General features: G+C 41.4%; 1 protein-coding gene across 4 annotated transcripts in view; it reads right to left on the bottom strand.

The window, feature by feature from the left end:
- Positions 1–14,763, bottom strand: part of DCLK1 (doublecortin like kinase 1) — a 399,204-nt gene that overhangs the window by 41,626 nt on the left and 342,815 nt on the right. For all 4 annotated transcript variants that reach the window (XM_053305405.1, XM_053305407.1, XM_053305404.1 and 1 more), the window contains 4 exons: positions 8,292–8,425; positions 7,346–7,423; positions 6,687–6,783; positions 4,510–4,590 (listed from right to left, as the gene is read on the bottom strand). In XM_053305405.1, coding sequence (XP_053161380.1) covers positions 4,510–4,590; positions 6,687–6,783; positions 7,346–7,423; positions 8,292–8,425 — 390 coding nt within the window. The remainder of the gene's footprint in view (positions 1–4,509; positions 4,591–6,686; positions 6,784–7,345; positions 7,424–8,291; positions 8,426–14,763) is intronic.

The following is a 14,763-nucleotide window of genomic DNA, read 5'->3' on the forward strand; positions in this document are numbered from 1 at the left end:
CCATGGGTTGGATCCAAAGGTTCCCCTCCTCCAATGGAAAGAGCTTCCTTCTGAAGAAGAGCCCTTCTGTCAGAGTAAGGGAGCCTTTGGGGGCAACTTTTGGTCCTCCTTGCTCTCTACAAGGAAGTAACTTTTTATATATTTAAGATATCTGCCATATGGAACAGATTCATATCCCTATGATGACAGCTGAAGTATTAAAATTAGCTAAATTGTACTCGTCCCACTGCTCTTTGAGAGTTATGGTCTCCCTTGGGTATTTTGGATATGGATATATCTAGCTATCAACAACTGATCAACAGCCAGATCCTAAATGTTTGCACCAGTATTCCCATAAAATGAGTGTATTATTCTGTTTCACAATCTGAAGGTGTAGCTCCTTGGTATATCACATTCTAAACAACTGGGTTCTGATAACTTAAAACTGTACAAAGGAACTAATAGAGGAACTACATAAAGAAACAGCTTTGACTACATACGGTTTAGAGGAATTCCAACAATAAGAGCACAGACTTTTGGCAAGCTCCAACACGCACAATTGCAGTGCACTTTTTTACTTACATTTTGAAGGAATGACAGTATAATTATTTTATGAAATTTTATTTGATTAGTGTTTTTATCATTGTGATTTCACATGTTTGCAATTTACATAGTGAAAATAAAATTGCGGTTTCCATGTTCATAACAGATCAGGATCTATAGAATATTATATGTGGCGGGTGGGTTGTTTTTCTCATTTCTATTGTTTCTTTTACCCACTACAAATCCCTTGTTGTTTTGTATAGTGCACAAGAGCCAAAAAACCCAACAGTCCACCGTCTACAAAATAAGATTGTGGTTTAAATAGCAATTTAATGAATTTTGTACTGCTCCAACTTTTATTTGTCCAATAGAAAGTTGCATGACACACACGAGTAAAATCCTAATGATAAGTGGGTGTGATTTAAGGATGAAAATGTGATGGATTAAATAGGCAAAATCCCAAAAGGATCACAATCAAAGATATTTTGGACAGGAAGTCACAAAGAGTGAAGCTATCCACACACGTGACCAAAACTAGGCTAAGGAAACACAGCCTGGTTTTGGTTGCATGCGTGTACCGCTGGGAGCTGCATTGTGTGTCGCTGCTGCGCAGCTTCACGCGGCACCTACACCCAAGTAGTCTCCCGGCCTGCATCGGGAAGATCCCCATAATGCACCGTGCACTTGCACAGTGCATTATGGAAGTTCTGGGAGCCTCCCGGCTCCAGGAACTCCCTGCTGCCTGCAGGAGCTGGGAACCATCTGGGTGAGTTTTCCACTTGCTCCCCAAGGGAGAGATGATTGTCTGCGGAGGAGCTAAGCATTTTGTGGTTTCCTCCCCTCGTCCATATAGAGCCCTTTCTCCAATCATGAGAAAGGGCTCAGCGTCTTACTTACCAGCATCTACATATCTTTTTAGTTATTGGGGTAAGTTCTTGAGTGACCATGTTTTGAATTGATTTACATAATACAGTACATGCAACTGTGGCGACATTCCAAGGAGAAGATGACAGGTGATTCTATCCTGGGTTGGTCACTGAGGATCCATCACCCCCTGGTTCCTATGCACTTCACCTGAATGCGCTATAATACTTTTGTAAAGGGCAGGGGATTTGCTCAGGTCTATTTCACAACATGTCACCAACAGGCTTCCAGTCCAGCTGTAAATCTGCCAGATAAAGGGTCATAATATATAACAGGATAAAGTCAGAGCAAATCAAGATGCTGGAAAAGCTTTCAGTATCTGCTTATTTATAGCTACTAGAAAAATGATTTCTTAGCGAGCACCCTAAGATGTAACTAAAAATACTGCAGTTGCCAAAGGATGGGGGTGGGGGGTGGAGAGGCTCTTAAGCGTACCTTCCTGCCGCTCTGCTCTGACAAGTGCGTTGCACACGCACCTGATGTGCACGAGCGCAATGCATGCAGTCGCAGCTACTACTTCCGGTTACTTCCGGATAACGTTGGAGCGGGGTGGCAGAGAGGTACGCTGCCACCCCAATGGGTTTTCAGGGAAATGTGCACCGGCAGGGGAACCATGGTATGTGTGTGTGTGTGTGTGTGTGTGTGCATCCTCCCCCACCCCGCCATCGAACCCTCGAGCCAGGCAGGGTTTGAACTGGTTCGTGCACAACCCTAGTGCAAAAATAATAGATAAATCAAAATGGAACCTGAAATAGATTATTGTGATCTGATTTTTAGTATTTTAAACAAGCATTTCAATATCCTGATTTGTCCCACAGAGTCTGTAGAAATGTAAAGTTAGTAAACCTGGAAGTGTCAGGCAACAGAATGGGGAAGGAATAAAGGTCAGTATTTCCACATATAGAGGCATAATGTGCTTTAGGTATCCAGTACTTCCTTATCGAAGGCTGCCTTCAGTCATAATGGGGAACCTGAGGTGAACACATCTTAGGTTTGCCCCATGATGCCTGAATGACCTGAACTACGGTTCCCGGACCCAACTACAGTTCCAATTTTGCCTCCCCAAACCTAGGAATGAACCGTTGGTCCGTAGTGAGTTCCACTCACCCAACCAAGTGTCTGTTCCCTGAAGCATATGGTCCAGATTGGGATTTTTACCCCAAACTGGAGTTAAGGGAGGAAGTTCTTCCCATAGGCTACCATCCCATTGGATGGCATGGGCTGTCCTTCCAGGGTCAGAGGAAGTCCGCAAAGCCAGTCCTGCCACCTTTGCCAGCTCCTAGACTGAAGATTGTGATCATCTGGGAGTTTGCGGGGTGGGGTGAGGGAGGGAAACTGTAGGTCCATTGGACCTGTGGTTTGCCATTCTGTCCGAAGGGGGCCAGTGAGTTGGCACAATAACGGAACAAACCAATACTTTAATCTACAATACCTTTAAATTTAGTCATGTTACAATGGCTGACATCCTAAGGAAGTGAGGATATAGCGAGAGCAGAGGTGACTGTTGAGGGCAGTGCTGGGGTGGCGGCGATAGGTACCTTTGAAAAGTCATTCCCACCAATACTGCCGGCACCTGCAAGCTGCTGAGAGCAGTGGCACCCTGTCTGTCATGCTACACAATGTCGGCCATGGCTACTGCACTCACCTGGCCACAGCCATTTGTGTGATCAACATGGTTTTGCAGACCACACAAATGGCCGTCACACATATGAGCCCCTGGTGGTGCAGTGGTAAAACTGCCACCCTGTAACCAGAAGGTTGCAAGTTCAATCCTGACCAGGGACTCAAGGTTGACTCAGCCTTCCATCCTTCCGAGGTCGGTAAAATGAGTACCCAGAATGTTGGGGGGCAATATGCTAAATCATTGTAAACCGCTTAGAGAGCTTCGGCTATAGAGCGGTATATAAATGTAAGTGCTATTGCTATTGCTATATGCAGAAGCCAGGTGTGTGCTGTAGCTGTGGCAGCCACTGTGCAGGATGCTGGGTGGGGTGCCGCTGCTCCCGGGGGCTTGCAGGTGCCAGCGGTATCACTGGTAATGACTTTTTAAAGGTACCTCTCACTGCCCTCACTGGCTGCCTCTGAGCGGGAGGCTGCTCTTAACACAATGAGAGGCTTCCTCATTTTCTCAGCACATATGTGTGGAGATGGGGAGGAACAGTTTTTGCTGATCTTCCTTGCCTTTGGAAGTGTCTTCCAAAAACATGGGCAGCTCTCAGGGACGTATTTTTGAAGGCACGGAGCACTTCCAGAGGAAGGAAAGATCAGCAAAAATCACTACCAGCCCCCCACTCACCCCATGTGAGGAGGAAGTGGAGATGTCTCCGGCTGCAAGGAGGCATCTCCACCTCCCACTGTGTCTTCGCTTCCTTTGTCAGAATGTCAGCCAATATCTTTAACCAATTATAAAATTTAACCACATGCCAGCTCATTGGTAATTAGTTTAACTCTGTTGACACGCATGACATTAAAGTTATTTGGGTGGATTTGAATTTTATTCCTTGCTCTACATACAATTCCTGCTGTTGGATTTCTGGTTTTACAATACTTATTTATTATTAAAACATTTGGTATGTATATGGTATAACATACACGGAGCCTCACTTGAGGATTTGGGGGAGTTGCTGAGACATTAGGATCCCATTCAGCCTTATAATTTTACGCCAAGCTTTTTCATACTGATGTAGGTGAAGTGCAGAGAACTTAAAACAAGAATATTTACAAGCATAGTGTTAGAAGTTAAGTTAATTAAGAAAATTGTGTCTTGAAGTAGGCAATTCCTCCATGACAAGTCAGATTTGAAACTGGCAAAGCTCCAGGAAGCTAGGTCACCCATTCTAAAGACACAATGCAGTTATTTTCTACTTCCATTTCCATATGCATTTTCAGAATACAAGCAGAAAAAACTTTGACCTAGTAGGCCAAGTATGAGGGAAGATTACATCTACTTGTGGAATAGGTAAGCATTTGTTGACTCTAAAAAGCCATTTCAAAACCTTTAGAAGCAAAGAATTAAAAGATAGGAAGGCAGAAATAAAACCTACAGCTCTTAACTTTACTTACATTTACCCAGGAGTGTTCAAGAACTTGCAAGGCTGAAAATCGCTGATCTATATCTACCTGAAGCATCATAGTAATAAGTTCCTAAGGAATGAAAAATTTAGACCCAATAAATGTATTCTAATGGGACACAGTCTGCTAAAATGTTTCTTTCAATGGAGTACAGCAAAGTATATTGTCCAAGGTTTTGAAAAATAACCAAGGGGAAAAATATTCTAAAGCTGCAACTTTAACTTATAAGCCAATAGCTGCAAAACACCTTGAAAAGCAAGAAGGCAATCCTAGCCACAAAAGGAAAACATTTATACATAACATATCAAAAAAGGGGAACAAGATCTGTAAACAACTTTTTTTTCCCCAGAAAGAGTATGCAAGCCTAGATTTTGGTTCTCACTCTTGCTCCATAAATTTTAAGACACTATCTCAGGGATTCTCAACGTTGGGTCCCCAGATGTTATTGGACATCAACTCCCATAATCCCCAACCAAAGGCCACTGGGGCTGGGAATTATGGGAGCTGAAGTCCAATAACATCTGGGGACCCAACATTGAGAATCCCTGCACTATCTTATAGGTAGGCACCCTCTGATTTTTTATAATACATTTCTTTTCCCACCATACTCATGTAAAGATTATGATAATAGGGTTAAAATTACAAGCATCAATTTTGGCTGTTGTTAAGGAGGGTAATGGACTTAGAGATACTTAGAACGAAGAAGAAGAAGAAGAAGAAGAAGAAGAAGAAGAAGAAGAAGAAGAAGAAGAAGAAGAAGAAGAAGAAGAAAGCAGCGTGGGAAGTCTTTAGAGAAACTCAAAATATATTTGAATCTTTAATGGCCAAGTATATTTTATAACAGATTATACGTATGACTTTGAAGATGCCTTTCTCTAAAGAAGCATACTTTCCCAAATACAAACAGGGCCAACATCCTGATTAACACTGTGCTGTGCAAAAAGACTGTGTGCAAGTGTTAAGTGCGCTAAGTCCATGGGGGTTCAGAACTGTACTCTTGCAAAATGGTCCCTGCAACCCCCACATTAATTTCACCAGGCCATATCTCGAGGATCATCACAGCAACTTGTTTGAAAGCACAGTAGAAAACCAGCCAGTTCAAACATAATAGCTGACTGATTTGTACACCTGAATGGGGAGTACAAAGAGCTAATCATACAAATGCTGTACCTGAAACAGTGGCTACATGATTTGCATTTCATATCAGTATTTCAATGTCAGAATACTACATCACATCATCTTTAAATTCTTCAGGAAACTGGAGAGACCAGGGGATTCCAAATCAGCATTTATACAAGTATGCATGTGGGCCAGGTACAGTAAACCAGCTCAGTCACAGGTCGTTTACATTGGCACCCACATCTCTCCAGAACAATGGTGATGTCACACACTGTCCATACTATCACTTTTCGCAGAGATGAAAATAAAGAGTTATTCTACATACAGATTTTGTCTCATCCAAAATACAAAGCGTTACAGAAGAATTAGGCTCAAAAATGGAATCAATGAGAATCAAATTTGAAAATAAAACCTTTCTAATACTCTGAACCACACAATATTTTAGTTAGTTATAAGTTTATTCGGTCATTGACCAGCAAACCACAATATTTTATTGTGTGAACCTACTGTCTCTCAGGGTATTAGGTTTATTGGACTGATCATAGATAATCAAGGAAAGAATTTGCCTATGTCTCTAATAATTTTTATTCCTAACCCAAGTCTTAAAAATAATCCTTTCTGGAAATTTATAGCACAAACCTAACTAACGGAACAATCTGTTTATACTCTGGGAAACTACTGAGCATTAAAACAATATGCAATGCTGATGAATGGCTGAAAGGGATTATGGGAAATAACATGTTTTGGCAAATTATTTAAAGCATAGTAGATATACTGTTAGGAGTAGCAATGGTTTGGAGTCTAGCTGTCTGTTTTCTGAAGTGCTGAAAACAAAAAAGCCCCATAAAAATTCTTTTGTATCTCATTGAGTTTTCTTAGTTTTATGAAATTCATGACACATACCAGCTTTGCTAGTTAAAACTTTACAATAATGTCATAATGCCTTGTGTCCATATCCAGAGATGGCTTGTAAAGGGGGCTTTTAATAATTCAAGGACAAAAGAGAAAAAAAAAAAGGGGGGGGACAAGCACAAACTTCATAAATCTACCTTTGCTGAGTCAGAAACATTATCCCAGTATGGAGATGGAAAGTCTACTTGTCCCATCAAAATCTGATCAAAAAGGACTTCCTGGTCTTCTCCACTTCTGCATAGCAAAGGAAAAAAAACATCATTTTCCATCAGTGTTTCTAATAAACTAAGACAAAGCAAACAAGTTAGATTGGTAAGATTCTGTTCTTAAAGTCAGCTGCCTCAGAAATTGCCTTTAAACTGGAATTTTGTCCCATGCTGTATTGTTGCAACTGTGGTCTACTGAAGATCAATTTCATGGCATTAATCAAAATTAAAAAGAAAGAAGGCCTCATGGAAAGCCACCTTTATTAATTTACCAGACTAGTTCTGATATTTGCAAGGCCTTTCCACTTTATTTCTAGAAAACATAGAATTGCCTACATTTTTATAAGTATATTTAACGTGCTTAAATTCTGGAAAGAACAGAGTCTTTTGACAGTACTAACCTGTATCAATAAAACAAGTCTATGGTATACTCACTTTTTATAGTGAAGTTTAGGTAAATTAAATTTTATCACATGAGGAGAATAGAAAGCAGCATTAATGCAAAAAGAGAGCGTGGGAAAGAACACATGTTGGGAGCTGGCAGAACAGAGATCTGTTGTTAAGGGATGTATAGAATGTATAGTCCATACCCACGGAATGGAGGAAAACCACACAGCAGGATGTAAGTAATTACACCAGCTGCCCAGATGTCCACCTTCAGGCCATATCTAAAAGTGATAGGAGATTATGATAAGCAGTCATACCAAGATTATGCTACCAAGAACACATGATCATCTAGGACAGAGAATAAAACCACTCAAAAATGGCACGGAAAGACCATTGTTAAACAAAAATGGCATGATTCTAATAGTAGGATAAATCTGCAAACATTAGAAGTGCAGGAATTAAATATACAATATACAAATTCAAGCACAGCATGACTTACATCTGAAGACTCCAGATGAACAAGAGTTTGATAAACAAGTGTTGACAGCAAGTTTGAATATAATGCAAATTTGAAGTAAAATGTTAGTTCTATTCTACTCTTAACTTTAAGAAGTGATAGGCTTACAGCTATCTTAGATTTTTAAAAATGGAGAGCACCACTGAAATCAATAGGACAAATTAGTCATAACTAACTTAAGGACCATTAAATTCAATGGGAGCTAGTCATGATTTAGCCTGGATCCTGCCAAGAGAAATTAAAAGTATTAATGATATCAGTTCTTTAAATATGAACAATTCATTGTGGATGAGCATGATGGGAGTTGTAGTTCAACAACAGCTAGAGTGCCAAGGTTGCCTATCCCTGGTCTATACTATAATATATATATATTTGACTATTTACAAGAAGAACTGTGGTATCGATGGATCTTTTCCACCAGAAGATATCCACTGTATGTGGTAGGCATCAAGTAAAGCAGAACGGAAAATAAAGGAAGGGAGACAATAAAGATTATGCAGTTTTAATTAAAAACTTCTTGAGGGATGTGTGTGTGTGTGTGTGTGTGTGTTACTTTGGCTCTAGTTTACCAGTGGTCTATATGAGATTTCATTTGCAGCATCAAAGTGAACCATTATTATAAACTGGCTTACCCAGTTTCTGCAATGATTTCTGGAGCTACGTAAGTAGGTGTCCCACAGACAGTATAAAGAGGCCCGTCTACTATGGTGGCCAGTCCAAAATCTCCCAGCTTCAGAGACTTGCTCCCATCTTGGTGTTCATAAACCTAAATAGTAAGATTTCCAGTTTAGTGCCTTCTTCCTGACAGAAGTCTGCTCTTTCCCCCAGCTGGAAATATTATATTGCATTATGTTTGTGGCAATGAAGCCTTCATTTCAACATACTGGGAGAAGGTCTGGAGGAGAGATCCTGAAAGGATGATGGGAGGAGAGACAGGAGGGAGTGCGAAATGAGAGAGAAAGTCTGGTGAAAGAAAGCGATGAATGGTGTGTGCACATGAGAGACAGAAAAGTGACATAAGCAAGCTAAAAGGGCAGTGAATATTTGAGACAGAAATATACAAGACAGAAAGTATGGGAAGAAAAGCAAATGAGAAACTCTGAGCATATATCAGGTGTGGGTAGTGGGGAGAAACAAATTATCCCACAATGCACTGAATATGTAGCTTGGAAGGACAGGCTGTATGGAATTTACCCGGCAAAATGCTGACTGTAAGACACTACTAGTCTAAAAATGTCATATTAATGATTGCCGGTATTACATTAAATACATCAACTGCAGATAGGCATCCATAGTACAAACAGTGGCTGACATCCTAACTAATGAAGCACTTGTACTTTCAGGGTCTGCAGGGGTGTAAGAGGAGCCCTTGTGCAACTCTCCCATTCTCCCTGTATGAGCACAGTTGTGCAAGAGTCTTTAGCCCATAAGAGCTCTGAGAGAATAAAAACATTTCACTGAGGGTCAGCAACCTGTTTCTTCTGAAGTGTGGGAAGTGCTCCAGAAACTAAAGGCTCTTGTGCAACAGTCCTTGTACAGGGGGAGTTACATGAGAGCTTCCACCATGCCCCTGCAGCCCCTGGAAGCATGAATAACATAACATAAGAACATCCCTGCTGGATCAGCCCAAGGCACATCCAATCCAACATCCTGTTTCACACTGTGGCCCACCAGATGCCTTCGGGAAGCCCACAGGCAAGAGGTGAGGAGGGCATGCCCCCTCTCTTGCTGTTGTTCTCCTGCAGCTGGTATTGAGAGGCATCTTGCTTCTGAGGCTCTGGAGGTGCCAGACTAGTAGCCATTGATGGACCTGTCCTCCGTGAATTCTTCATTAATTAGGATGTCAGCCTGTGCTATTGTACAGACACAATTGTACAGACCCCAGGATTGAAAAATACTGACTGAAATAAATGGTAAGATACCTAAAATATATGATATACAAGGAAAGGCTGAAGGACCTGGCTTTTATCTTAGGCAGCAAAACTCTGAGCAGATATGACATGACGGATCATGAAAGTTTTGAAAGACATGAATTCCAAGCCATGGTTTGACACTATGTAAACAAGTCCTACTGGGCTTCTAAATCCTTCCTCTCCCCTCTCCAGGGGAGGGAACATGTGGACCCAATGGGCTAGTTCCTGTAGTGCTAAACAAACATAGGAACATAGGAAACTGCCATATACTGAGTCAGACCATTGGTCTATCTAGCTCAGTATTGTCTTCACAGACTGGCAGTGGCTTCTCCAAGGTTGCAGGCAGGAATCTCTCTAAGCCTTATCTTGGAGAAGCCAGGGAGGGAACTTGAAACCTTCTGCTCTTCCCAGAGCGGCTCCATCCCCTGAGGGGAATATCTGCAGAGCTCACACATTAAGTCTCCCATTCATATGCAACCAAGGTGGACCCTGCTTAGCTATGGGGACAAGTCATGCTTGCTACCACAAGACCAGCTCTCACAATATGCACTATGTGTGAAAGCAGCCATTGTCTCCTATGGACAGATTCATTACTAATGCACAAGCAACAAAATACACCATGGTTTATTGAGTTTCAACCTGAACTCAGGTGTTCCTTCCTCTTGTGAGAATTAGGGATGTGCACGAACCAGTCTGGAGGCCATTATAGAGGCCTCTGAACCTGTTTGAACATGGCCTGGTCTGGCAGTCCGGCACCGGGGAGGTGGTTCTTTAAGGGCGGGTGTGTGTGTGCACTTACCCCTCCCACTGCTTTCCCCCTGCCGGAGCTCCATTTTTTTTGAAATGTTTTTGGGGCAGCAGTGTTCCTCCCTGCTGCCCCTGCCCCTGTTGCTGGCCACAAATACAAGAAGTAGTGGTCGCGTGTGTGCCTGCCGCCACCGCATGTGCACCCGCCGCACACGTCATACATTGTGTGCGCATGTTGCATGCGTGATATGCACACGCAACGTGTGATGTGCGCAGCGGGTGCAGTGGTGGCGGGCACACACACGATTGCTACTTCCGGTATTTCTGGCCAACAATGGGGGCAGGAGTGGCAGGGAGGAACGCTGCTGCCCCCAAAACATTTCCACAAAATGGAGCACTGGTGGGGGGAAAGCGGCAGGAGGGGTAAGTGCAACCTCCCCCCCCACCATTAAAGGGAGACCCCCACCGGCACCAGACCGCACCTCTGCGGTTCCATGCACATCCCTAGTGAGAATTTACATTGTAGTACCATAGCACCATTGTTCATTCAAAACCAGAGGTGTTCTTTAATTGTGGTATATAAATTGAATCAATTCTGGTGTAATCCTGATTCCAGGTTTGGATGAGCTGTGGAGCTGTGGTACAAACAAACCAAAATGACATAACAGCGTTGACATCACAATTCAACAACAGAGCTAAGGAAGAAGAGAATGAAGGAGGGAGTGTGTGGGCTCAGGTGCATTCACAAATAAACCATGGATTATGTGGTTATCTGAATCCACCCAGTGTTTTTAAATTGTAAAGATGCTGGATTCTCAAAACAGGTTGCCTAGAGCTGTTATAGAGCCAGTATAGATGAACATATACTGGTGACACATTTCCTGGAACTGACCACTACAGAATGTTGTAGAGAATTACATAACTGAATTACTTCTCACATGTCAAAAATCCTCTGCTCAAGAAAGCCAACAGACAAGAGAGACCTAGCTCGGAAACCTCCAGGGGATGGGGGGATGCACATTATTAAATTACACAAACTTCTACCCACATTCCAAAAGTAACACAGTGGCAGGAAAGATGTGCTTCATGCTTTTTTAAAACATGCAGATTGGCTCAGAGAATATTCATAATACTTTAAGAACAGTTTGGACAAACATTGTGTTTTGGCAGATTCATGAAGCAGAAGACTCCTTTAAGGTCACTTCAACCTTTTCCATCACTTGTCTATCCAAAGAGTTCATCACTGCGAATGAAGGAAGTCAGGCTCCCACCACAGCCCCACCAACAGATGCAGTTGGTGGAGATACCCTCTCCTGGTATCTCAATGGAGGTTGGACTTGATGCCATAGGGCACTACCTTTTAACATCCATTGACAGCTCAGGAAATATGTACAAGTTTCTTCTTGATTAATAAATTCCCTCTCATCTTTCCATTTTTCTAGGACATTTTTTTCTTTACTCATTAAATCATCACCAAAACCCATTTTAATTAGTGAGGAAAGAGAAAGAACATTTCCAGATTTTCTGAATGCAACTATTAAAGAAAAAAAGATTTCTTCTCTTCCTCTGAACCACTTATTTTAATTGTACATCAACAGAAACATGCTGTACCATCAACTCTGAGAAGACATTTTGTATTTAGAGACCTATTCCCCCTCCCCTCAGCTGGTTTTCAATGAGCTCATGAAGCTGGAACTTGTCTCAGACAGAACTGGCAATCTGAGATTCTCTGCACATTGGCTTTGACAAAGCCAAAAATCAGATGGGCAGGGAGAAGGATATTTAAAAGTGTAATTTCAGCATTATTAAAAACATGGCTTGTAAGTACATCTGGTTTATGAAACTTTTTAAAAGTGTTTTCAGAAGTGGCTGCAGTAAATTATATTTCAACAACATTTTAAATTAGGGGCTTCACATTGGACATTTTAAATATGTTCTGACTGGGACATATAAAACAGAGTTGGACCTCAGAGTCTGAAACTATGTTGGGCAGCATATCAACATTTCTTAATAAATAATCCCAGGCGTTTAGAAAAAGAGAGAATCTACTAGGTTACTAGCATGGGGGTGTTTACTGTGCAAAGAGTTTGGAAACTTCTTGGAAATCATAATTAAAATATATTCATAGAGTAGCCATTTTGGCAACTCATTCATCCTTTACCAGGGCTTTTACCAACAGTTTATTTTCTATAGTTAAATCTACCCTGAATGTATTTATAAAACACTCTCTGAGTAAGAGTATATTTTCTTTTTTTTAAATGCCTCAGTTGTTTTTTGTAAGAAAGAAAACATAGTGGAGAAACAGAATTGCATGCCCCCTTCCCCTCACAGGTAAGATTAAAGACATAAATAAGGCTCCAATGTGAAGCAGTAATATTTTAATTGTCTGCCCTGCTAAGAGCAAAGAATGTAGATGATCATTTAAAGCTCATCTTACTCAGAAAGTAAGCTCTTTACAAGTTCTATTTGCCTTTAAGCCCTGAAGGGCAATTAAAGAGATGTGGATTAGTGCAAATTACCCACTATGTAGTGCTTCCACTGTTTTAACTAAGCAATAAAACTGTGTAATTGTACAACACTAATTGAATCCAGCTACACATAATTGTGTGCTACCATATGTATCCTATTACTCTAAAGACTGTCCATATTTTTTAAGCTGCTCTTGTGATCGCTACAGATGGCAACAGTCAGAGAAGTCGTTCTCCTGGGCTTATTATATGGCTATAAAGCTATCCCATGATTTGACAAAATAATCATGTTAAATAGCAGCAATTATGAAAAATGCTCCAATTAAAGTAGGAAAAGCATGCCTTCCAGATCCCATATGAAATGAACGCAGAGGTGAAATGTTACAGCATTTCAGTATGCAAAGTATTCTGCATGACAAAGACTTTTTAGCTTGGCTTTCTAAAATGTGTAAAATATTAAGGTAAATAATTGCACACATATTGGAATTTGATATTAATGCCATGCAATATAAACTGGTAACCGAGGTGTGCCTGAGAGTGCCTAGTCTACATAGTTTAACACAGTTTAGCTACACCTTTACACCAGCATATGTTAGCCTGTGCTTTAATTCAGATCAAAATGAACCAGATCTAGCTGGGGGTATCCAGGAAGTAACAAGCCGGTTAGCTTAACGTCTCTTCCAGGCAAATTGATGTAAAGTATTCTCAAGGATACAAATGTTAAGCATATAGAAGAACAGGCCCTGCTGAAAAAGAACCAGAATGGCTTCTGCAAAGATAAATCTTGCCTCGCCAACCTTTTCGAGTTCTTTGAGAGTGTCAACAAGTGTATGGATAAAGGTGATCCATTTGGCATAGTATACCTAGACTTTAAAAACCTTCCGACAATGTTGTTCATCAAAGACTCTTGAGAAAACTTAGCAGTCATGGGATAAAGGGACAGGTTCATCTATGGATTGCTAACTGTGAGGAGCTGGGGGAGTGAGCTGAGGGAGTTGGGAACAGGCTGGGGGAGTGTGCAACAAAATGACAAATGCAGTTCAGTGTTAGCAAGTGTAAAGCGTTACATATTGGGGCAAAAAGCCCCAACCTCACATATATACTGATAGGGTCTGAGCTGTCAGTGATTGACCAGGAGATAGATTTGGGGGTCGTAGTGAGGAGCTTGTTGAAGGTGTTGACTCAGTGTGTGGCGGCTGTGAAAAAGACTAATTCCATGCTTGGAATCATTAGGAAGGGGATTGAAAATAAAACTGCTAATATTATAAGGCCCTTATACAAAACTAAAATGTGGTGCGGCCACATTTGGAGTACTGTATACAGTACTGATAACCATTTCTTAAGAAGGACATTGTAGAACCGGAGAAGGTGCCGAAGAGGGTAACCAAGATGATTTGGGGCCTAGAACTGGGAAATATAAAATCAACAAAAGGAAGTACTTCTTCACACAGAGCATAATAAATCTATGGAATTCTCTGCCACAAGATGTGGTGACAGCCAACAGCCTGAATGGCTTTAAAAGGACTTTAGATAAATTCATGGAGGCCAGGTCTATCAATGGCTACTAATTTGAGAGTGATAGGCCATCTCCAGCCTCAGAGGCAAGATGCCTCTAAATACCAGTTGCAGGGGAGCAACAGCCAAAGAGAGGGCATGCCCTCACCTCTTGCCTGTAGGCTTCCCAGAGGCATCTGGAAGACCACTGTACGAAACAGGATGCTGGACTAGATGGGCCTTGGGCCTGATCCAGCAGGGCTGTTCTTATGTGTGAACCACCCAGCTACACTCAAAACATGAATGATTAAAGAGTGGAAAAGTTTAGATTTCCCCCCTCCCTTTTCAAAGCAGCTTTAAAGATGATGTGAGGGTTCTAATCTGCAGTAATGATTGCAATTTGGATAGTAAATATTCTGGATCAATATTTGTTGAACTGTAAAGTACAAGAGCGTCATATTGCACACAAGAGATGACACTAT

This window comes from Hemicordylus capensis, chromosome 3 (genome assembly GCF_027244095.1).
Source record: "Hemicordylus capensis ecotype Gifberg chromosome 3, rHemCap1.1.pri, whole genome shotgun sequence".
NCBI lineage: Eukaryota > Metazoa > Chordata > Lepidosauria > Squamata > Cordylidae > Hemicordylus > Hemicordylus capensis.